Below are 25,448 nucleotides of genomic sequence, written 5' to 3' on the forward strand. Positions count from 1 at the left end.
GTTGTGAAAGGATTCTATTGCTATAATCCCTGGCATACCATAACCAGGGGGTATTTACCCGACACGCATTCAGGGACACTAAACCAGGGGCCATACGCGAAAATACTAAACTCCCTCTATAATCCGGCACTTCATTTCTCTGGCCCAGCCGGCAATCCGGCGGTTTTACACAGGCAGCTACCAAGTGGGTAGCTTGGTAATTTCGAGCAGTCTACCTACTCTAAGAAGAAGGTGAGCCTAGTCCAACTCAGAAAATATGGGAAGAAGTGCTTTCTGGGAAGGGAAATATGCACATAGTTTTCTCACGGTGTAAAGGGTAGAGTAGAAGAGGATGGTTCTCCTTCAAATCTTAAGTTGAATGCACGGACTTATTTACGCCCACGTTTTTCTTTAATATATATTTATACTTTACGTTAACACTTCAATTGGGGATGGGGTTGGTGTGGTGGCTAAAGTGTTGCCTTCTCACCCCGTGGGCCCGGGTTCAAATCCTCGCGGCGGCATAAAATTTTCAGAGACTGCCGGATCCCTGTTTGAATGTTTTGTGGAGGACATTTTAAACTCAACACTCCGTCCGTCGGGTGGGACGTTAAGCCGTGGTCCCCTTGGCGCCTTTCATTAAGAGCAAGCTAGTGCTGACGCCGAGTTTCCCTCCACTATTCCTTCCATACCCTTCCTTCAAGGCGCAAATAACCTCAGCTGTCGGTCGCCTTCTCCATATACCATACCGTAACACTTCAGTTGCGTGTATGCATTAATGTAGAGTAAAAAATAAAATATTATATACATTAATGTATACAATAAAACAGTTGATGTATGATTGCGTCATTATGGGTGATTTCCAGCAATCCAGCAGTGCTCGCCTCCGATAAATGCCGGATTACCGAGAGACCAGGGTTTTTGGAATAAAATTGGCCACGCTTGTAGCGGGTCGGTGGAGGAAACGCGGGGACGCATTGAGGGGTGTAGGGAAGGCAGGGGTGCAGTGCTGGTTGCGGCGGCCCGGGCGCAGGAAAAAGACGGAAGCGGATGGAGAGGAGGGCATGCACTAACCCATTCCCTCTCAGAAAACTTTCTACGTGCGATTGCGAAGATATTTCGGATATTCAGGTTCGTTTCTCATACGCTCATCTTCAGTTATCCACTGAAATATTTTGGTGATACATAAACTTGTTTCTTCAGAATGACCCGTGACCATATAGCTACACTTGGTGGTAACGTGGTCAGAATCTAATTTTGTTCAATTCCTACGAGTGACCTTGACAGAAATCTTCAGGGCAAGCATAGTTTTGGATGAAGGAAAGCTAAAAAAAAAAACAACTACACAACGCCATTTCCCGTTTACTTTTACAAGACTTTTCTGTATTTTGCAGTCAGTAGACGTCTATAATAAATTTTCTTTTTTCCAACCGTATGGTATGGTATGATATTTGAAGGAGGCCACCGACAGATGAGGTCATTAGCTCCATGAGGGAAGAGTAAGTAAGGAAGGGTGGAGAGAAACCCAGCGAGTCGACGCAATATCCGTTCCAGTCGCAGCGACTGCTTGGCGTCTCTTGCGGAACCGAAGGATCGTATGAGACATGGATTAAGTAGGCTATCCGAGATGAATGAAATACGACTGCAGCACCTTGCGCGTTGTCAACAACAGTCTAGTCTCCAGCGAATCACAGCCGCGTATCTGCGATGGAGAGTAATGCACTACGAGCGAAAACTAACCCTATTTTGCGGACCTAGAAGAATAAGTATAAGAGAGACTATCCCGTATATATCCCGTAAGGGCATGGTTTTTTCTGAAATTTAGCGTGCTTTTTTATCAGTTTTCAATATGGTATGGTATTTCCGAGGTGACCAAAAGGTGAGGTCATTTGCGCCATGAGGAAATGTAGGGTGGAGAGTAACCCGGCGTCGGCATTAGCCTGCTCTTAAAGAAAGGCGCCAAGGGGACCACAGCTTAACGTCCAATCCGACAGACGGAGTGTTGCGCTTGAAATGTCCTCCACACATTATTCACGCAGGAATCAGACAGTCTCTGAAAATTCTCTGCCACCGCCGGGATTTGAACCCGATATTATGGGGTGGGAAGCCAACACTCTAGCCACCACACCAACCCGATCCCCAATTTTGCACCCGTCTCTTTCCGTGAGTGGGCTTATTTCGACTGGCTTCAACAATAAACTAATAAGTGTATCAAGTTATTACAAGCTTCAACAACATTATTGTGACAATTGGACAGCAAAAAGTAGTGGTGATTATCTCCACGGGCCTCAAATGCTCAGAATGGTAGGGTGTAGCCATATGACTACGGTGGGCGGAAATGTTAAGGATGTTTCGTCGTGAGAGCACTATTCGAAAAAAAATGATTAAGGGGAGAGGTTGAAGGCAGAGCGATTGAAAACCAAAATACTTTTCTCATATATTTGAAGCTAGGGTTCGTCGAGCGTGTTGTGGGAAGAGTTTCGAATGAAAAAAGTAAAAGAGGTACTATTTCGCACTCGTCCGGCCACGCCTTGAATGTTCAGCGAGCATGTGGGATTTGGCATGATACACTTAATCCTTAAACTTAATAGAATATAAAGGAAAGCTTCGCGACTCGTCAAAAACTGCTACGGCTGAGCAGAAAGGGTTACATATACGTTAAACGAATTTGGCTGGGAGCCGCGAGGAACTTGCGCGCTAGGCTTAGATTTCTTGAGCATTAGAGATTAGATATAGTTCAGAGCGATACGGATATCGTTATATTAGAACCCCACTATATGCTTTTAGGAGTGACAGAAACGATAATTTAAGAGGAATATTTTGCCGAACGGATAGGTATGGGACTTTGTTTTTCCCCGCAACAAAATAAGTCACTCATGTCTCTTTTTACCCAAAAATAAGACCACTCAACCGAAAAGAAACTATTGATCAATTGTTTCTACGGACAAATTCGGGGAAAAAATTCTTACTTATTTTAACAATGTTTGGTACAAAATCATTAATGTATTAAATACGTGACTGGCATGCTAATATAGATTATTGAAATGGATATTCTTTCAGCATGTAGTAATTTTTTTCGTCATTTTTCACCATGAATTAACGTAATTTTCCTAATATCTTTCAGTGATCGAAGAATCACGATCTTGGCTTTTCTCGTAGTCACAAAATTAATGTCAGCAAAATGGATGTTTACGGGCAAACTTTACTATGCAAACATTAACTCCGATGCTCTTTGTGATTAACATTCCTAAACTTGAAATTATGGTAGCACCCATCGTCACCATAATTCAGCAAACTAAAGATTCGTTTGACGCAGCTCATCCACTCCATTCTTCAATCAGCTAGCCTTTTCACATTCACGTTTCTTCCCTTAACCTCTTCAATACCAGCAGGGGCGCAGCTAGGAATTAAGGGTAAGGGGGGGGGGGGGGTTTTAGGGGCAACTAATACTTACGGGTGTGGGGTATTGCATACCCACCAGGGTAAGCAGGAGTTGCTGGGAACCTCCTCCAGAAAAATTTGAAGAATAATGGTTCAAAATAGTAAGTTTTACGGCTTTCTGAGGGTTACTTGATAAATCCTAACACTATTCTATAAGTAATACTGATCCAAATAAGTAAAATATGGATTCAACTTAAAAATATCTCTGAGCTCTGGGGGGGGGGGTTTATCCCCCAACCCCCCCCCTCGCTGCGCCACTGAGTACCAGTGTATCTTATATGATGCACCTGTTTTTTTCATTTCCTGATCTAAGATTGTCACCAAGTGCTAAGCGCTGCTTGTATCGTATAAATATACATTCTGCGCTTGAACATACTCAGCTGTTTTCCATCTCTCCCTTGAATCTCGGGCGTTGTTGATGACGAAAGATACCAGTTTTGGTGTCATTCTACCGTGAGAAGCATTAAGAAAAAAGATAACCATTTAATGACTCTATTTTACAACTATTTATTGATATTATTTCAACCTTATATTTAACAGGACATTATATAACATCCATACTCTCCATGTTCCTATGCATTTCTTTTTATTTTTACATAAAACCCTTTTCTTGTAGTTGTCGTATTTTTTTACGTATCATGGGTGATAAAAGGGATTACTATCCCTAAAATTGCAATTTTTTAACGAATAATATGTTTCAGTTTCAGTTCTGTAGAAAAATGAGGTACATACACGCGAATTTTCTGCGAAAAATACACTTTCAGGTCTGAGGAGGATAACGAACCTTTATAAATCGTAACTCATTCGGGGCCTTTCTTTTGCCATTTTTTCCATCCACTCGTCCTTTGATGAATATTTTCACGTATTTCAATATGAATATGGAATATATTTCAAATATGACGATTTCCAAGAATCCTAACTAACAGTTCATGATGAAAGAACACAAATGGTCATATTTCCACACTTTTTTCAAGAGTTTCCCTTGAAAATGATACAATGTGTTGAAACCTGGGTCGGTTGTTGAGTTTTGGAATTAAAAAGCGTGCAAATATTACCATTTGTGCTATTTCATCATGGAGATATCGAACTTCCACCAAATCAAGCCAGAAACGATTTTATTAACACTTAGTTCCTCAATTCTTGGTTGATGTCATTATGGTGCATTAAGGAGTGTTAGAAAATGGGTTATCTGGTTCAAATTTCATATTATTCGTATTGGTGTATTTTTGTATCCTATAGGAGTATTTTCTGTCCCTCCATTTTGCTCTGAGCTCGGTAGTTTTTTCATTCAATAATTTTCAACCTCCAATGGGCGATAACCTAATTGTGGAACTATGTACAGTGTGTCCTCGTTTAACGTCGTCCCGTTTAACGTTGTTTCACGATAACGTTGTCCAAAAATTGAAACCCTTGATCATTTAACGTCGTTATTGCTTCGCGATAACGTTGTTCAAATTATGCGCGGCGAAAAAAAAATGAATGGCGAATAGGACGCAAGCGCATCTGATGTATAGTAAATATTACTATATTAATGCGATTGGTAATTTTCGCTCGACAGAAAAGGTTGGCGTGGGTAGCGTATGTTAAATATGCGTCTGAGCGAATAATTATCACCTCATTTACCCATTATCCGTTTATTTTTCTGATGCCAACCGAAAAAAATGTCCACGAAGAAGAGTGGCTATCCTGGCGGTTCTTCAGACGTGAAGAAAAAACGGCGATATTAGAAAAAAAAACTTGGTATTATTAAAAGAATTGAAGAAGGTGCAACTGCTGGAGAGATCGGTCGAGTTTTAGGTTTGCAGGTCGAGTTTTTACAATTAAAATTTCTTCTGTTACTGAAAATATCGATGTTTCGCCATTAAAATACTTTCTTTTTAGTTTTTATATTTCATTTAATAATGCCTTCTTCCCAACCTTTTCGTTATGAAAATTCGTTTCGTTTCGAATGAATCGTTATCATGCTGAAGTGAATAATCAGTAATGAATGTTTCTCGCGATTTCCGCCGGGTTAAAGAATTCATATCATCACGAAAATTGACTCGCCCTTCATCCTCGTGCTTCCGAGTGTCAGATTCAGATTTTTTTCGTTTTGGCCTGATTCAGGTGTCTCCCGATTGGTCACAAAGTCTGCTTAAAGTTACGGCTCCGATAATTGGCCTCCTTGGATTCTCGCCCGGGAAATTCTGGATTCTTCACGAAGAAATGGATTGTTAGGAACATGGCTAGGAACCAATTTAAATTTTTTACATTGTTTCTTATGGGAAACACTGCATCGTTTAACGTTGTTTCGCTTAACGTCGACTTTTTCAGGAACGAATCAACAACGTTAAACGAGGACTCACTGTATTATACAAATAAATACCAGAAAAAATAAATAATACATTATATATTTGGTGATCAGAGAGGATATTCCCGAACTTTGAATCAAAAATGTACAAAGGAGACATCAAACGATTTTGACGAAAATTGCATCAGTAATGCCAACACTACTTGGAAAATCCCGATGGCATTAAAGATTTTCTTCGCGGAAAAATAATATGAGGAACCACCCATCACGAGCATTTGCCGTAAAAACCTGAGTGAGCCTACATCTACGATGTTCTCCACTAATCGAATCATGGAACAAGCATTCTCACAGCACTTTACCCGAGCAATACGCACAGTGCGTCGCGTCGTGCCGATGACAGGAGGAAGGACAGGCACGCCATCTCACGTAAGAGAGAAGATGAATTTTCCATGCGAAGGAGGAAGGTCGCGTCACTCCAGCGCGTGTCGTTCGCATCGGCGTAATTAAAACCCTAACTTCATTTCAGCGAACTTCCATATTGTGCTCGCAGAAAGGGAACCGTAAAGGGTTTCAAGGAGAAGGGATGTTTCCATAGCTACCGATTGTTGTCGCATGAGGGCCAGCATAGGCTGACAATGACAGTAGATTTCAGCGCATGTCCACGAGCTTTTTTTATCTCGGGAATAAATGCACGAAGCAGTTGGAGAGTATAAAATAAATCTAGTAATTTACAAAATATCACAAAATCCGAAGATTCTAGTACGATGGAATTGTATTTTTCCAAATTCACATATATAAATATTTGCAAATAATTTTTGGAAGACTTACAATGTTAAACTTTGAGTACTAATACATATACTATATGTGGGAATCAAAATATCGCAAGAAATGATGCGCGCAGCACATAATAATAAATCAGATTTTCTAGACGTTGAGAAAAAAGCCAATAGATTCGAAAGCTCCAGATGTAACTTTTCCTGCGTAAGTGAGGGATTACAAAGATAGGATTCACAACATATTTGTATCATCGTGGAAAATTGCAAACATCTATTTCAATATAAAAATATACGTATATATATTTTTCAATATGAGGCTAGGTAAAAATTCTATTCTCATAAGGTATTTCCTCAAATTTAAAACTGTTCTTATATCAGCCCCTTTGTTGAAGTTCATAAGTCATAATACAGAGGTCATACACCCAAATTAATTTGCATGTTAATCGAACAAAACTCTGTGAAATTCCCATAAAAATTTCTCGTATAAAATCTAAGCATTCGTTAAAATATTAAAACACTGAACTTAGCGATTATTAAACATAAAAATCTTAGATATAGAGAACCCTGGAGCGCAACGAAGAATGAACCCAACCTTAAAACTAGAAATTCTGGAGCACAAGGGAGGTGGAGAACGTACAGAAATGTTTTTTTCCTTTTATACAGCAATAAAGAGAGGACATTTAACCCTCAAAGTAATTTCAGGGATTAGAAACGAATGGGGAAAAATATGTGCGCTGCCGGAGGCTTTCTTGAGAAGTGAGACGAAGAACAAAGCAGTAGTGACCAAGGCGAGCTAAGGTCATGACATCCTCCAGGCCAAAGGCAAGAGTATCTTGCAGGGGTGTTAAAGAAACAAAGGTTACAATACTGCCATGCCATACGTTCCTCCTTGACCTTCTTCATTGGAATGGGCCAATACATACCAAGTGGTTGAGAAAATTGTAATAGCCCGCGGCTACATTACATACATTTTTTAATTTTCACCATACAAACTACCATTGTGCCAAAATGCCACAAATATATTTTATTAATTCATTTTCCTGATATTGGCCTCTTTATGCCAACAAAACGTCAATTTTATGCGATTCCAGTGTTTTGTAGATAATTAAAGAATTCCAGTTCGGTTTACCATAGTACAAATATGACCAGTGTATTACATAAGTGTCAATTCAAAGGAAGGTACGGTCAAGTGTCAACCTAAAATTTATACCGAGAGTCTATATATAAACCAGCCCTATATGACTCATCTCTTACCCTTCTTCCCTTCCACCTGTCCTTCTACAACTATTTTTTATTCTCAACAGAGTTAGGTAAAGTTAATTGTTATAAGGCATACACAAAAATTGGTTGCCAAGGAATACGAGGTCTGTTTTGTGCTGACATCGAGGGGGAAATCAAATGCACTTTATCAATTATCTAATTCATCTTGTTTGTTTTCTAAAACTAATTTCTGTACCTATGTATAGAAAAAAGAAATCACTTTTACCCCTTGGCTTCCAAAAGACTCAATTGTTTACATCAGACCATCATGCCTCAAAATATGGACAACTATATTGCCCCCTCTTCTGCAATAATTGGAAATGACTAGGATGGTTATCTACAATTTTCTATCTGTGAGATAAATTACTCATATTGCTCGGTTATTGCAGAAAACGGGACAATATAGTTCTGCTTACGGTTTTTAGAAGACTTATCTCCCACTCTTACTAGCACTTCCTCATTACTTACGCGGTCAATCCGTTTTATCTTCATCATTCTTCGGCAGCACCACATTTCGAATGCTTCCACTCTTGACTTCTCTGCTGCTGTCAACGTCCAAGCCTCGCTTTCACAGAGAAACATGATCCATATAATATAGCATCTGATGAATTGATGCTTCCTTGGAATTACTTATACATATGCTTTTAAGACACAGGACCTTTATAAAAGGGCTATATTCCGATCTTAAACGGAACACAATAAGAGTAAATCGTTGAAAGAAAATATTGGAAAAAGTCATTTTTTTACGATTTTTCGTCACCTCCCTCAATATAAAGAGGAGAGAGAGGGAATTATTTATTTCCTCTAAACAAAATCAATGCAACTCATTATTAACTCTGTAGTATTCCATTATAAGTTTTCTAGGATATTTCGCTATTACATATACCACTACTTTATATAAAGTAAAAATAAAAAGATATACTTTTATAAAAAATAATACCTAAAATAATAATAAATAAATAATAATAATAAAACAATTTCATTTCTTTTTAAATGCATATATATTTTTAATATACTTTTTTAAAAGTAGTAGTAGTAGTAATAGTGAAATATCCAGGAAAACTTAAATGCAACTCAGTTTAAAAAAAACCGAAAAAAGTGATATTTTTTTGATCTTTAGAAATTTCGCTCGAGATGCGTCAGTAGAATTGGTGCGATTTCAAAAAATTATATTATACATAATCAGGGTAGCAAGTAGCAAATTCTCCGCGCTAATTTCGTTCGATTGTGACAATTTAGTGTTTCTCGCTCCACCCTTCTGAACCACCCCATTGAAAGGATGAATAGGGTAGTTTCCTTCATCAAAGAAAACGAAAGGCATTGATTGCGATTCGTTACCCACTATTAGTGTATTCATAATATACAAATTATTTGGTTTTAGAAATCCCAGTTTAAACGAATGGTAATGGTCAATTTTAACCTCATTTGAAAAAGGCCAGATTGGCGCCCATGCGATGCCACTCCAAGTGACGCCACAGGGACCTAAATTCTATACGAGTAGTCAGGAGTTTTACATAGTCAGAGATTATCAATACATGCATGAGGCGCAGAGCTAAGGGAAATCTCTCTTAACTATCACCTATTTAAATTGCCTATGGTCGGAAAGTTTCCTTCGTTTGATAGGGTATTAATAATCCTTATTTACTCCAATCGCTATCTGCTAGCAGGGTATTCTGCTACCTGCTAGCAGCCTGCATCGCAGCGGCGCTCATAGGCTCGCACCCAGGTGGCTTCAGACAGCTGCAGCCAGACGTCACACGGGTTTTTCCCAGCACTCATACTTAGCCGTCGCATTTTCGCGCGCTTGAAAATTTTCACATTGCATTTGATCGCGAAATATAGATATCGTCATTTAAAAATCTAAAACCGTGAAATATATACTCCAGGAGTAATGATCTTTCGATTTAGGCAATTAAAAATAATATAAAACCACCCTATTTAACATTTTTGGGCTCAGTCCGCGTATATTGACAAAGATTCAAAACAGTTTCGCCAGCTATCCTGCTGACGTCCTCCAATGATTGATGGCAAGATGTGCAAGTAGCTTTTACATTCGTTTATCGATGTTTCACAATGCCTAATGTCTTGCCTAAATTTTTGGACACCACTCCGTCCTTCTTTATATACATCCCAACTGTTAGTTTTCGGGATAGATAAGTCCTTTATGATTAATTCCTCATTCATTTTCAAGCTTTCGAAATATTTTGTCGACTGTTCCCGTATAATGCCTGCGATCTTTAAGATTCCAGCCTTTTTATATAAGGCCTCGTTATTATTGTCGTCATGCCACCATTTTATTTTCAGGATTGATCTCAAGCACTTTCTCTCCGTGATATTTATTTCTCCGCAGTAGGATTTATTAGTTAATCCAATCCACAACGGTATTGTCTTTAGCATTAGTTTCGGCCTTATGCACGCATTGTTGACTAGCAGGCCACCCGGTGTTGCTCATAAAGGTTAGTACCTGGAGAAGTGAGAAACTTGGGACTTGGATTTCATGATCGTATAGGATTTTTATGTTTCCTTCTATAAGCGTATCAAAATGTATGACTATTCGTCAGGATGTCCAACCGCAGAAGTTGTATGACGTGACATAATAAACGGTAATGAGTAAACCAAGCAAATGACTCGTCGGACGCAACTGCAAGTAGTACTACGGGGTCCGAAAGAATGAGACGCACCTATGTGTTAATTTTAGTCGCAATCCGCGCTGCCGTGTGTAAACGCATGGCGGACAGACAAACAAACCCCTTCTTTTATATGAAAGGATCAAATCCACGATGGTATTGCATATCGATGGCTAAGTTCTAACAACACGAATGTGAAAAATAGCAACTTTTCAGGAGAGCAAAAAAACGATTAATTTATTTTACTTTCACACTGAAATTTAAAACCAGAAGTTCATAAAACTGAAAAAGAAGCATTCATTTGCAAATAAAGAGTTGTTCTTAGCTTGTATTTTATCTTTTTTATGTTATTGCACTTTGTTTAAGATACCCGCCGAATTCGGAATTTAAGAAAACCGGCCGAATTTCAGATACGTGTTGTTAGAACTTAGCCATCGATATGTTAATTTTGGCCTTATTTACTTATTGTAGATGTAAACGCCAAATTTCGGTTGGTGTTATATTGTTATTTAAATTATTATATTCCAGCCTGACTGCTAATAATTGCACGGATATGGAAGGATCGACAACTGAAAAAACCTCCGAAAGAGCAAAACCTCACTGAAAGTTATACCTACTCCCGTTAATAGTTACCCTGAGAATCCCTCATCGAGCAACCTATCTTCTCCTCCCATCCTTCGACATTTCTTCCCCTCCTGAAGCGATTCCACCCTCACCTCTGCTTCCACGAGCGCCTGCGCTTCCGAGGAGCGGGGTGGGAGCCGCTGTGGGTGGAGAAGGGGGTTGCGGAAACAAAGGAAAGTTGTTGAGGCTCTCGAGGGAGCAATGGGGGCACACACGTCGCCAGGCTGGGGACTTAAGAATAAAGCATTTCTGCAGGGAGAGAGGGGGTAGCAATGATGAAAAAGACGAGATATAAATAAGGAAAATATTAAAAGAGAGCGATGGAGGAATGAGAATAAATCTCTCTTCCTCTCTTCGTCCGCAGGGAAATACCTCTCCCTCAAACACGTTGATATTTTTTTATTAATCTTCACCACTCCGAAAACAGCGAATTTAAGACCTTCATAGCAGGGGAATCTAACGAACAACATTGTAGGACGATTGGAAAGTCCCATGCCCAGGATAGGGGCAACCTATCCAGGCGGGAAGCGAACCCTTGACCTTCGGTTTGGCAGTCGAGGACTTTATTCCAACCTCCTCCACCATCCAAAGCTATCTCCTGTTTCTTCTTACGCACGGTATCCAACAGCTTGGTATTTGAAAATTCAATGTGATTTCTGTTTCCAGCGCATAATTATTTTTCCACTCCAAAAATTGATTTTTGTTGACTAAAAGAGATTTTTAAAATGTATCACTATTAATAATATGAAAAATAGGAGCATCAACAACTTTAATAACTAAAGGAATTGGAAAATTGGCTGAATAGGAAAATGTTACATATGAGTTAGAAAGGTGTACTAATGAGTTGATGTCATGGTAGGATGCTATGAAGTCATGTGCTGCTGTGTACCGTGTTTCAATTCCAAAGCAGTTAGAAAGCGCATAAAAATCAGTGGTTATAAAGCAGACAGATGACAGTTCCAAAAGTCTTACACAGCCGAAATTTTTCTCTGAGTAGTTTCGCTCCAGGGACCGGAATGTTGAAGCGAAGTGGATCTAACCCGGGGAGCTTAACTCAAGGTCGAAACGAAATCGGAGTGAAAACTACTACGGGTCGAAACTTAAAAAAAAAACTCTGGGACGAAACGTAACACAGGTACTGTTTCACACCGGATGAACCACGTGCTTCACTTTCAAGCGGTTTAGTTTCGATCCACACACCTAGTACGAATTGTAGTTTAATGAAGTAGAGGTTCGGCCTACCGCCATTAGATGCATGGGGCACTTATATTTTTACCGCTAATAGGAGAACGGTGAACAAAAACTGGCCATTCGAATTTGATGCTAAATTTTTTTAACCTCTCTACGCATATGTCAAACATAATGGGTCGAAACTATTCCCTCTTATCCCCCTCCATTCACCTTCTGGGATCGAAACTTAACTATGAGCAGCGGAGAAACGATAAATTAGTTTCGTTCTCGGAAGTAAAGTTTCGTCCCAGGTCGTATCTTAACTCTTTGGTGATTTTAATTTCGTGCGGGAACGTAACCAAACCTAGGCCTTTTATTCTCGTTTCCCTCAGGGTCGAGACGAAACATTATCCTTTCGTTTCACTTGCCAACCCTGATTGTAACACGGTATACCCCCCCCCCCCCCCCCGTGGCTACGTCACTGCTTAAAGAGTATGGTTTTTACAAGCGTTCAAACTCGAGTCTCACTTCTGGTACAGAACAGTAGTAGGAGTGTTCCGAGAGGCGAAAAGTGGGGCAAAATTTATCGGGCGAGTACGACTGTACTCGACGAATCGTCGAGCGAAGCCGTACTCGGCCGCAGGTTTCCAATTGCAACACCCGAGTGCGGGCATTAACCCCATTTTTCCGTCAAAAACGTGTAGTAGGAAATCACTAACCGCAACTAGCAACCGAACGATTTCGGCCGAATGCGAAAGGTGTCATCCACTAATCACGTGAAGCGTTTAGGGGGGTAGAGAGGTCAAGCCGATTCCCACCCAATCTCACGAAGATTTGAAGGGTGGTCCCGGCAAGTATCGCGTAATTTTTTTCAGCAAAGAAACAATGTAAAAATGCCAAAACAAAACTGGGTTCAATTGAGCAAAACGTGTTTCTCCATTAAAACATGACTAAATTCTAACTGTAAAAATATTTTTTTTTATTAACTCAACGCAACGAAGCAAAAAGTAAATATAATTACCCTGAAAATACGAATTTTTAACAATATCACGTGAAATTATAGGGAGGGGGTCGGGCCAAATCTCACGATATCTCACCAAGGGGGGAGGGTAAGTCTAAAAATCGCCAAAAATCACCTAACTAAATTAATAGGCTAAGCCCTGTAGCGGGCCTCTAATCGTGGGTAGTCGCCACTACGGAACAAATTTCGGGGGAATGGGGTATGGCTGTAGCTTCCAACCCCCCACCCTCCCAGCCTTTGTGCCTGTAATAAGGTGTTTGAAAATGCCATGTGCTTTTTGCAGTGGTAATTTTCATGGGGATAATTTTGATTTTATTTCTAAAGACATAGATGTTTGAGAATATTGCTTAAAAGTTATTAAAGAATGTTTGCTGTTTATATACTATTTTTTTAAGGTAAATTCTGTGAAGAGGTGGAAGTGTTTCAAACATCTTCGGAAAAACTTTAAATATTTGTCTATTTGCCACAATATTGTTCCTTTACATCACTAAGTGGTGATTACATAATTAAAGACTTGTCATTCATAAAGGTGCAAGTATCATTTTACCTTTTTCTTTACTTAGAATCTTCATCTGTTTATCATCAAGAGCTTAGCACTGGAACTGGCCCCTATAACATCCTGTGAGGACTCTAGGAACAAGCATTTGTGAATCTCCTTATTAGCCCTTTTGATTGTTGACGGGATTGGGCTAATCCTACTTCATATGGTAACTTAAAAAAACGATATGTCACTTACACCCTCATGAATTACAAGTCTTCAATTGGTGTGAATCAATGAATCAAGAAGTGAGAAAAGAGAATAAATAAAATTAAAAAAATATAATTTCTAGTCACATCTAGAAATTTTTAGCCTATAGCAACCATATTATTATGCTCATAACTATTTTTCTGGATTATTACTCAATAATTGCTCTCCAAATATGTCAGCAAATGTCCTCAGTAGATAAAAGGTTTATTTTTGTCGCAAAATTTAATTTTTGATGTGTTTCATTTGTTTTTTTATTCATTGATTATACATTGTTAAGGAGGTAACGTGAGTGTATTAGATTTTCATAGATTTTTAATAGCAAGGTCTTGTTGCTACATGTGTATTTTATAGCTGTATTGTTTAGTCCTGAAAATTCACAAAGGTGTGAAACATAAGGAATAAATTCTTATCATTGATTGACCAAAATCTATTAACACTTGAAAGAGAATAACCAAGTGGTAAAAAAATCATCGCTACAATAAAAACAGATTTCTCCCACTATGCCACTAAACCACGAAATAAAGCAATCATCAGTTGTAGTGAGGCAAGATTGTCTCAAGACCTAAGATTACGGTCATATATTTAGACCACAGGTTCCATATGGCTGCAAAGCTTAGGTTCCCTTCCCCCTAATAGGAGCAGCCGTTGTGAGGAACAACGGAGCAAACCAGCAACTTCTCCCTAAAGGCAACTCTGACGACGTTCAACCGTGGCGTGGCCCGTGACCCATGACTAAGCATCACAGCCACGCGGTAAGAGGCTCCTCTGAGCGAGCCCAACATACCTCGAAAGACCGCTTCTATCTTTCTCCTGCCCGCTCTTTTCGCATTTTGCTACTTCATCTATCTCTGCCCCACTACTCCAGTCAGCATAGATAAAAGTGCTCGCTAGCTCCCCATACCAGTCTCTTGTGTCCTACAGTCTATCCCTATCTTGTATCTAGCCGCTATACCCCGTCTGTCGAGCACTGCTCTATTTGTAAAGTGCACAAATCATACAATCAACAGATATCATTGATACTTAAAAGAGATTTAAGCATCGAGATCCCTGCATCTGGTACCCTTCATTAGGCAAACAAAGATGCCTTAAGGCACAGTGAGAAAAATTTAAGGCAAAGAAAAATTGTGAAGGTCCAATGTGACAATGTTATCTCAGTTTTATATCAATTGATTCCTTTTATCAGCTGTTTCCAGCATGAGATTAGACAGAGGCTATCAGTGATATAACTTTAATGGCCAATTTCACAACTGTAACATATTAAGGAGTTCAATATCTTCCTCTTTGTCTAAAAGATACTAATGCAGAGAACATAGCAATTTATAACATATGATTACTTAAATATGTAGCCTTTACCGTACTTGTTCCTTTCATACAAAATGAAGGTTCTGGATAGTTATGTACTTATCTGACACCTGACATACATGCAGTGGTTTAACTAATGAAAGCAATCCTTGAACACTGTAACCAAAATCACTTTCAAAATGCACGGAGAATTCTGTTAAATAGCTTCACAGGCCACATTTTTTTACTGTTTTGTGCTAATACTATTTTCTCGGAGTTTTAAATGAGAAAGGAAATATAAGAAAAATGGATCTTTTTATTTAAATAAGTTTAAACATCTTATTATTTCACTAAAAGTTTTTCATCCCCCTCTATTAATTTCGACAGTTCAGAGATAAATTCCATTGCGTTGGATACATATGTTCTTTAACAAAAAAATTAATATTTCACACACATGCATTAAGGGACACAATTTTATTTCTACTTTCAAATTATTTTTTATCCTCACATAAGAGAAATGATTAGGCAAGTTAATGACTTTTATTCAGGAAAACATGATTTCATTGGCTTTGAAATTGTTACGCTGATTTTAAATCTACATAATTCAATATAGATAAAAATTCTTCATTATGAGGCATCCAAAAAGTTGCATTCTCCAGTTGTAAATAAAAATTCCTAAGCCCCTTCAAGGCCCCTCACCCAGTGACCAGCTCTATATAGCATCCAAAGGAAGACCTCAAGTATATTACCACATGGATCATATGCACTGTATTGCGGATGAGCTTGCATGAAACCTATGATAGCTATGGATGGTCCCTTTTTACTTCCTCTTATTTAAAATACAGGCATTAAGCTAGAAACTGCACTCTATACAACAGGTAATTCCGAGAAATGATGGACCATTTATGACAACACTAAGTGCACTGAATTGTTGAGGCCTTTACTTTGTAGAATTCCATCATAAGGTTGGAAGAAAATTACTTTGCTTTCCTACAAAACACACCCTTTTTTGCCGACTAGTTTCGGTACACTGTACCATTTTCAAGACTAGTGATACACATAAAATTTTGCCGGGATATATACTCTGTGGTCGGGTGATTGGAGGGGAAGGGGAGGGGGGAGGTAAGTGACGGGAAGGGTGAAGGTGGGAAGGGATAGGGGAAAACCAGAGGTAGTTACAGAGGGGAGCGTGGGTTGGCGTCACAGGGATAATTTGGGGTGTAATAGTGGAATGTCTAGGAGGGGGGAGTGGAAAGGGAAAAGGTGGTCATTAGCAATGGGTTCTTTCCTCTTTACAATTTTTTGACCACAGAGTATATATCCCGGCAAAATCTTATGCGTATCACTAGTCTTGAAAATGGTACCGTGTACCGAAACTAGTCGGCAATAAAGTGTGTGTTTTGTAGAAAAGCAAAGTAATTTTCTTCCAACCTTCCTAAGTTCTTTCAACCACATTCCAATGTATGAATGCTGAGCTTCCACGGGATTCCATATTAAGACATGAAATAGCATGAAGATTTTGCCATAAAATTTCACAAGGTTCCTATATTTTTATTTATCAGAAGAGTAGTATAAACTAAAGGTGAGAAACAATTAACTCCTCAGCCAAATCATCTTACGGAAATACGTGAATGAGATCTATCCGACAGTGATGTATGGCAGTTGAACTGCAGTGGTTGCAAGAAATTTATGACGGCACTTCTTTTAGGTAAAAGTCTTATATCATTTCTGATAGAGCACCTTCAATCAAGTTGTTTAACACAGAATTATAAGAAATAAAAATGGATTAAAAAAACAATTTTTACATTCAACAGCAAAATATTCTCTCTCGAGTGATAAAAAAATAAGCCGCAATTAATGACTTCAAATAGTGCAAGAAGGTTTCTCCAACTCACTATCTCGATGTGATGGTTCCATGTAATACAAGTCCTCCTGAACAAGGACTACATGAATGCCCCATAATTAAAACTCAACCACCATTTAAAGGCACACAAGATATTAATGATGCACTTCTGTGTTTATACAGGTAAGCAAACAAAGAACATACACTCTAGTTATGAACATTATGTGAGAAATTAAATGTGTACAACTCATGACTAAATTATATCATTCTTTAGGGAATTTAACGTAAAAAATAAAAACAAAAACCAAACATTGAAACCATCACACCATATTTACGTGTGGTGTAAGGCACAATTTTAGTTTTAGAGAAACCTAAACACACGGCACTACAAATGGTTATTTATGTCTTGTTTTCAGGTAAGTCAAAAGCAATACCCAAATAGCAACATTAAGTAGATGCCCCTTGATTAGCTCACGCTAGCTTAATCTAAGTGTGCCTATGTCCTGTATCCTGTGTCCCTATGTAGATATTTTCCAACAACAATTGAAACCCATTTATGCCCTACAAGCAGGATGTTTTAAGGTCTCTAATCTTATTTTTCTCCGTTCTATCCACAGGGCTCCGCCGACTCAAACTACTCGCAGCCGTCTTCCGACTTGTCGCTGGACGAGGAGAAGGAGACCCTTAGGCGGGAGAAGGAGAGGCAGGCCCTTGCTCAAATCGAGAAGGCCAGGGTACGTACGAGTGCAAACCAGGAGCAAAGCTTTACCCTCTTTTGCCGGCACCTAAGAGACATGGGCGTACACAGAATCAAAACTATGGGGGGGCAAAACTAGCTGTGGTCGTTCAAGTCGTAACTACTTCGCACAGAAAAGGGTAATTAAAATAAAATTTTAAAGAAATTATGACAGCAATTTATTAGTTTTTACAGTGGCATAACTATGGGGGAGACGAGGGGATAGATCCCCCTAAGCATCAGAGAAATAAAAAAGTTGTTTAAAAATATTGCCTAGTTTTGAAATTTTATAACTGCATCTGATTAAATTTGAATTTTAGTGCCAAAATGATCTAAAATCTAAATTATGGCATGCCATTTTTCAAAAATTCCCCCCCTCCCCCTAGGCCAACTCATCCTCCCCCAAAGCATATTCCTGGTTACACCACTGAGTTTTTATAATTATTTGCTTGAAAAATAATTGTTTTCATTTTAGTTCCATGTCTTATATGTACTAGTATCATTTTTCTTCAAAATGAAATTTTTTTCATATCTCTTCTTTTGAACAAAATTTATTTTCGCTTCTAGAGGGGGGTCTGTCGATCCCCCTGCCCCCGCTGGGTATGCCCATGCTAGGAGAGGAAAGCATTTTCCTTGCTACGAGCAGGGCTGGGCAAAATACAGGTCGAGGAGTATTTGAAATACAAAATAAAAAATACCTTTGACTTGGGTATTTGAAAAATAAAATACAAAATAGTATTTTAAATACCTTTTAAAATAAAAAATACATTTGTATGGAAACTAAGAGATTAAAAAATATAACATACCTTAGAGCGCTAAGGATAGTTTCAAACATGAAGAAAACGATTCTAACGAAAACAAAGTAATCTCTGAAGCATAACGTTGCAGAAGTATTATCAGAGCTACTTCAAAACTATTTAACAAAAATATAACCTGCCTTGGCACGTTATACATAGTTGCAAACAAGAAGAAAACGATTCTAAAGTAGAGGAAGGAATATCTTAATCATAATGTTGGAGAAGTGTTACCAGAGCTAATTCAAAAGTATTTTACAAATGCATTTTTTTACTTAAAAATAGGAAAAATCTGTATTTGAAATACCAAATACAAATTACAAATGTATTTTAAATATGCATTTTAAAATACTTCTTTTTGAAATACTACCCAGCCCGGGTTACAGGTAGCATGATATTTTAAATCTTTCAGTATGGAGCCCTTTTTTGAGGAGTTGCCCTGGTATTCTCTCCAATTTGGGCCATTACCGTGGTCACTGGACTATTGCCTTACCGGTGTTTTTTAGATCAAATATTGCTCTTGATTTTCAATAATGTACTCTTCTACAGGAATAACCAGCATTTTGTTAAGTATTGTGGAAAAATGGAGTTCTAGCCAGTTGCATAGCAAGGAATTTCATTCGCGATCAAAAACTAGGAAATTTTTTGAAAAACAGGGTACTAAGTAATTGGTTTTAAACTAATTTTAACCCTTTTCATTACCTATAAAACTTCATTTGTTAAAAAAATATTCTGTATATTCATGAATTTTCAATATTTTGATTTCTTTTATGAAAGAAAATAATCGTGTTTTTATATTTCGGGAGGAGAGGGGGGAAGCTCGGATCCCCCGGACGCCTCTGGCTACGTCACCGGTTCTAGCATTTCTAATAACAATAAGAAAGTTAGTAAACACATGGTACTTACAAGACTCTAAATCCAGAAGTTCATAATTAGCAATGCTAAAATTTCATATAAAAATTGCTTTCCCAAAGAACAAAGCGAAGAATTCATTTCATCTTAAAAAATTGGAGCGTGCAATAAATTTTTCTCGGCAAAAACCAGTGACAATATAAACACCTCACAATCGATTCCTGCAGCGAGGAGGATCATAATGAGTGAGTAGGCCATGCTAAATGCTGAGGAGTTGCCCTAAGGTTGCACTATGCTGGATCTCAAGCGGGGCCTGAATGGAACCGACTGTTGTCACCACCAGTCAACTCCCTTCCCCCACGTCAGCTATAGCCAACGTGCGGTCATTTGCAATGACAAATACACGCCAGCTATACCCAACGTTAGATCTTCTGCGTATGAAAATCTTCGTCAGCTCCATCCTACATTCGGCATAAAAGGGTTAACTCAGGTAGTGTTCCAATGTCGGTACAATGGCGATATAGGTCGGCGGCAAGTAGGTGGCACCAAGAAGGTTAACCTTCTTGATGCCTACTTGGAGTGGCACTGGCAAGAAATGTCAAAGGTATTTGAATAAAATGCAACTTCTTGGAGAAAAAAATTCTGTTTTCCATTTTTTGGTTTATCATCATGATTTTTTAATTTGACTCTTGTTATATTAATTTCTACTGTGTACTTAATCCTGATTTTTATTGAGCTGTTTAGTTGCTGCATTATTAGTAACCTGAACAATTAACTACCTCAAAGCTGATATTTTGGCCCATGGCACTTCTTGGCTGAGAAACAGAAGCCGATAGATATATTTGCCCGCAGTACTAAGAGGGTTAAGGGCAATCTGGGACACTGAGAATACCGTAATTGATTTCAACAAATCATTTATCACGTACATCTTGTATGACATGTGGCAAGATATGGCGGAAGCTAATTATTTTAGTTAATCAAGAAATTGGAATGTGTAATATTTCAAAGCCTACAGTGTGAATGGCGGTGAAATATCCATGAATTGTCATGAGAAAAAAATCCCATGGACCTGGAATCGAACCACGGACCTTTGGATTTCCGTGCCACTGTGCAAATCACTAGGCTATCCAGGTTCTTTGATTGCCATGGCAATTTTACCAAGGCTTATGGTACTAGATGTTAGCATCCCTATATCTAGTATGCCTAACATCTAGTACATCTTGAAAAAAACAATGACATCTTATTATTATTACGTTTTTAAATAGACAGTTTCAGAATACCTACTAGAGAAGTGTTTTTATTATGTAAAATAATATCTTTACAGTAATTGGTAACATTTCCTTTGTGAATATGTTCTCTTTTGACGTGCCCTGTACACTTTCATTACATAGTGCTTTGATGTATTGTGTCCTATGGGCAGATAAAAATTTTATTATTATTGTTATCATTATTATTACCATGAGCCTCGGTAAAATTGCCATGATAATCAAAGAACCTGGATAGCGTAGAGGTCTGCACAGTGTCCCAGAAAGCCAAAGGTTCATGACTCGATTCCCAGTCCAGGGGAATGTTTTCTCAATGCAATTCATGTATATTTCACTGCTGTTCACGCACTAGGTTTTGATGTATTACACAAACCGCTTTCAGCAGCTTCAGTGCAGGTTTGAGACTCTCAATTGGTTGTGGCTTCATTGAAGTCCTTTCTCCTGCGTGTTGGCATCCTTGATAGACCGTAAGGGCGTAATATCTACTACTATCATGAGCCTCAGTATAATTGCCATGAGAATTCAGGAACCTGGAGAATGTAGTTGTCTGCTCAGTGGCCCAGAAAGCCAAAGGCATGTGATTTGATTCCCGGTTCGGGGGAATTTTTCATGTATAAGGGAATTTTTGTATAAGGCATTGGAATATTTCCGCTCAATTTATTTCCACACAACATGTTTTGTTGTTACAACGAAGGAATCATATGCAGCCAAGTTTATCCTTAAATATTTCCTACTGCTAAAGGAAAGGGGTAAAGGGGAAGGATGGGGTTTGGGAGTCTGAATGAGGGAATATTGAAGGTTGTGGGATAAAGGGTCATTTTTTAGGGTCACATGAGAGAACGGGTGAGGGGGGAGACAGGTTCCAGGGTGAGGGTACCACATGTGTCTTCACTGTTGTCTTTAGCATTGCCGTCTTCAGGATGAAGTCCCCATTCCAGATGATCATCTTTTCCTGGGTGCTGACAATGTATCTGTCTCCAATTGATCAATGGTGTTGGGGGAAGTGGTGGTTGGGCAAAGTTGTGTATACAGGGTTGGTGGCCGAAGAGAAATTGAAAACCCCTTGTATCACAAGGCTTTTAGGGGGTAAACAGGGGTTACAAAAGTCCCAAAGTTAGGGTCCAGCCTCTCACGTGGTGGAGATGGGGTTCAGCAGGGAATGGTGTTTCATATCTCAATGGATAAAAATGTTGGCATATGTACGCCTCGGTCCTCGAAGATCAATTATGAGTAACAATTAGGGAGAAGGGAATAGATTTTCATTCATTAGGGACATGTTCCAATTTTAGTTCACCTATATTTCCATGATTTCCAGAGCGTCTAGTTTTTGCTTTTTATTTCATTGTGGAGGATTTCTATTTCGAACTTGCAAGTATGTAAGCTCTCGCAAAAGATCGTGTTGGTGAGCAGTGGGATGGTATTGAGGCTTGGGTCACGGAACCCTCAAAATGCTTGTGAACTGGAGAGGAAGGTGTGAGGAGCGTTAACGTCAAACCCTTCGTGATTGCTATTAGCTCTGTCTTATCACACAGCAATGGCACATGGCCTGATATTCTTCCCTAGTTTTAAGGGTAAGTCTCATCAATAGGTGATTTCATCACCTGCTAGCTTTGCTTGTGTGTACTTCATGCCTCTGTCTTATGTTTTTCCGTGTGTCATTGGGTCCATTTGTATTTTGCTCACAAGAGCCATTATGGAATTTTAACTTTTTTCTTCAGTAGTTTTTTCCCTGGCTATTTCCTCTCCTTGCTTTCTTTCCCTCCGTCTTTTCCATTCCACCCCTTCCATCACTACCTGCCCTTTCTCTTGTGCAGGACTGCACAGGTTCTTTTGCGAGACCTATATGCCCTATTTCTATAAAATTCTTCACCAACATTGACCTATCATCCCGTTTATTGTAGTAGTATTTGTGTTCTTTACCCTTGTAGTGAAACATCGACCTGTTTGTCCCACATATGTCCGCTGCAAGATTCACTTGAGGCCTTGAACAATGCGATTTTTTATGTTTGTCTTCTTAGTCTTTAGGGTTTCACAGAATTCTCCTCATAATTTAGTAGGTGTTTTCCCCTCGAAATAAATATTGCAATTTTGTAGTAAAAGGGACCTAGAAACAATATTTTGCACCATATGCGTGTATTTTTCTCATTTCTTTGATTGGTAATATGTACATTAAGCTCAAAGTATAAGGTAACAGCCAAGGTAATTTTCATAATTTCTATCATAACACACTTTAAAAATGTCATTATAACAATTTTTTAGGGGAAAATATCTCATTAATTAAATCTAGGCTTACTTTCCGCATAAGTTTTAAATTAGAGTTGCATTTTCCATAATGGGTTTCAGAACAGACACGATCAAAATAGACATTCATTATTCATTGAACTTCAATAGATTGCTATACTTAGCTGCAGCTAAAAACTATTGAAAAAACTTATTTTCTTGTTAGGGTCTTCACTTACTCAATCTATATCTGTGTCTTCTCCATTTTTTAGAGCAAGCCCGTTGCGTTTGCAGTTCGTACCAACGTCAGCTACGATGGCGCCCTTGATGATGATTCTCCGGTCCACGGGTGTGCCGTCTCCTTTGGTGTCAGAGACTTCCTGCACATCAAGGTAAGGCAATCATCAGACACTTTTTCCCTCACTTAGTTTTATCACAAGTTTATTTCAAGATAACTATACTAATGAACCATTTTTCCATACAACTGCTACTCTTTTTGTATCAAAAATTGCAATAATGCTGCCTGAGTATATGTACTCTAATTTTAGCCTAATTGCTATGTTTTTATTTGCTCTGCAATAAGATTAGTTATTGCATACTGGGTGCCAAGAATAAATTACTTCCATATTTTTTATGGTTTGGTATTATGCTGATCACAAAATGACTTTTAATAGACCCGGTATTGTCTCCAATACACAAATATTTTTTTTGTTAAAAATAAAATACACGTTTCCTTTTTTCTTGCCTCTGCGGCTAAAGTATTACATTAAGGGTCATAACTATTGTATGAGTCATTAATACGCAGTCACCTGGGGTAATTGATTCCAAGTTTCTTCTGCCTAACTAGGTATTAGTTCTATGTCGAATGTTATTAGCAGAGATACCAATTGGAGATGCATCAAATTTGTAACATAATATACCTTTTTTAAACCAGTGGTGCAAATTAATAGAGTTTCTTTCATTCATGGAAGATATCATACCACTTCAATAAAAATAGTATAAAATTGATATATGCATATAAGATGTATAAGTCATCATATTTAGTGAAGTATATACAATAAAATGGACTTCAACATATGTCATCATGCAAAATAAAAAAATAAATATGTATATATAAGATTTTAAACTTCATGAAATAAGGATAAAAAATTTCAGAGAAGAGTACATGTACAATTATATAATTCCTAGATAAATATTGTAAATAATCAATGGGCTTTGTACCCAGCAGCCAGAGTTGTTCCCCAAGATTTAGCATTGCAAATTATTTTAGTAGATTTTTATAAGACAATTATATGGATAATTTATTAAGAGTGTAGAAAAAATAATACCTCATTAAAAGTGATAAAAATAAATAGCACTTTAACAGAAAAGAAATAATTTTAACTACAGAAAATTAATGGTAAAATATAATTCATAAAAAACAGCTGCTTTATCAGGAGAAAAAATGAGGAACACCACATTGGGAGCATAAATGGGATAAATTCATTAGAATTAGCTCTCATTCCAGCCCCTTTCATAAGACAATTATGACATTGTGTTGGTTTAGCCCACTTTCTTGGCTGTTCTTACCAAGCTTATTTGTTTTCAAATGTGAACCAAGCTAGTGAATCAATCAGTAATCAGTTACCATGACTAGGGGCAATGAAAAATTCCAATTCTACTCTTTCAAGAGTATATCTTTGGAGTTTTACTGGGATAAACAAGGGAGGAGAGGCAACTGATAGTAAGGTCCATTCATACTGGCTGCATCTGAAAAAGCAATTATGGGGAATGTGAAGCTCCATCAAATATGCATTGCGGTAAGAAGTCAAGGAATGATGGTTGCATACACTAGTGTTTTCTAACCTGCACAGATGACATACCTGAATGGCATACATTCAATTAAAAAAAGGAAATGCTGTATTTCTCTTATCCAGTCTTCCACTAATTTTGCATGGCTGACCTTTCCAAGAAAAATCACAAGTGAAAAGCTAGCCAGTTTATCCAAATATCTATCCTTATAATTTCGCTTCATTAATGCAAAATAATTAAATGCATATTAAAATAGTAGAATGAGGACAAAAGATGATGGAGTCATCAAGTAGAAACTAAGATAATAATTACTGCAATAAAAGGTCATGAATGGATTGTCTTTAGAATAAGGTAGTACATATAATGATCTGCATGGGCTTCACCCACAGTTGCAAGATAGTTTAAAAAATAAAGAGACCCATATCTTTCCTTTCTTTAAATTTGTGTTCCCCACCTTGAGCTATTCATGCTAAAAAATTAACAGCCTTAACTCTCTCCCAGGTAAACTGATGACAACATACGCTCCTGCCGAGTGGAACATGGCTTATCAGCTGCTCCTCCCTTCCTTGCATTGGTCTCAAGTGGCTGATTATTGCTTACAATCATGCAACCTCAATGAGCAGTTATTCCTAAATGATTTGATAAACAGGAATTCTTATGTCATTAGCTCATGAAGAGAGGGTGGCAGCACTAGTTTTTATTTTAAACTTACGAGTGAATGGGTGAATAA

The 25,448-nt window shown here is 38.2% G+C and overlaps 1 protein-coding gene and 1 long non-coding RNA gene across 9 annotated transcripts in view; one reads left to right on the forward strand and one right to left on the reverse strand.

The window, feature by feature from the left end:
* Positions 1-25,448, forward strand: part of LOC124168785 (voltage-dependent L-type calcium channel subunit beta-1) — a 788,354-nt gene that overhangs the window by 729,428 nt on the left and 33,478 nt on the right. For 7 of the 8 annotated variants that reach the window (XR_006866983.1, XR_006866984.1, XM_046547091.1 and 4 more), the window contains 2 exons: positions 17,678-17,794; positions 23,200-23,319. Coding sequence is in view for 6 of the 8 variants with exons in the window: in XM_046547091.1 (XP_046403047.1) it covers positions 17,678-17,794; positions 23,200-23,319 (237 nt within the window). In the remaining 2 variants the exon portion in view is untranslated. Of the gene's footprint in view, positions 1-14,572; positions 14,689-17,677; positions 17,795-23,199; positions 23,320-25,448 lie in introns of all 8 variants that reach the window. The other variant, XM_046547093.1, reaches the window with a different exon arrangement.
* LOC124168786 overlaps positions 23,238-25,448 on the reverse strand; it is a 42,112-nt gene continuing 39,901 nt past the window's right edge. Inside the window, exon 3 of the long non-coding RNA XR_006866985.1 lies at positions 23,238-23,307. This is a non-coding gene — a long non-coding RNA (uncharacterized LOC124168786). The remainder of the gene's footprint in view (positions 23,308-25,448) is intronic.

This window comes from Ischnura elegans, chromosome 12 (genome assembly GCF_921293095.1).
Source record: "Ischnura elegans chromosome 12, ioIscEleg1.1, whole genome shotgun sequence".
Taxonomy (NCBI): domain Eukaryota; kingdom Metazoa; phylum Arthropoda; class Insecta; order Odonata; family Coenagrionidae; genus Ischnura; species Ischnura elegans.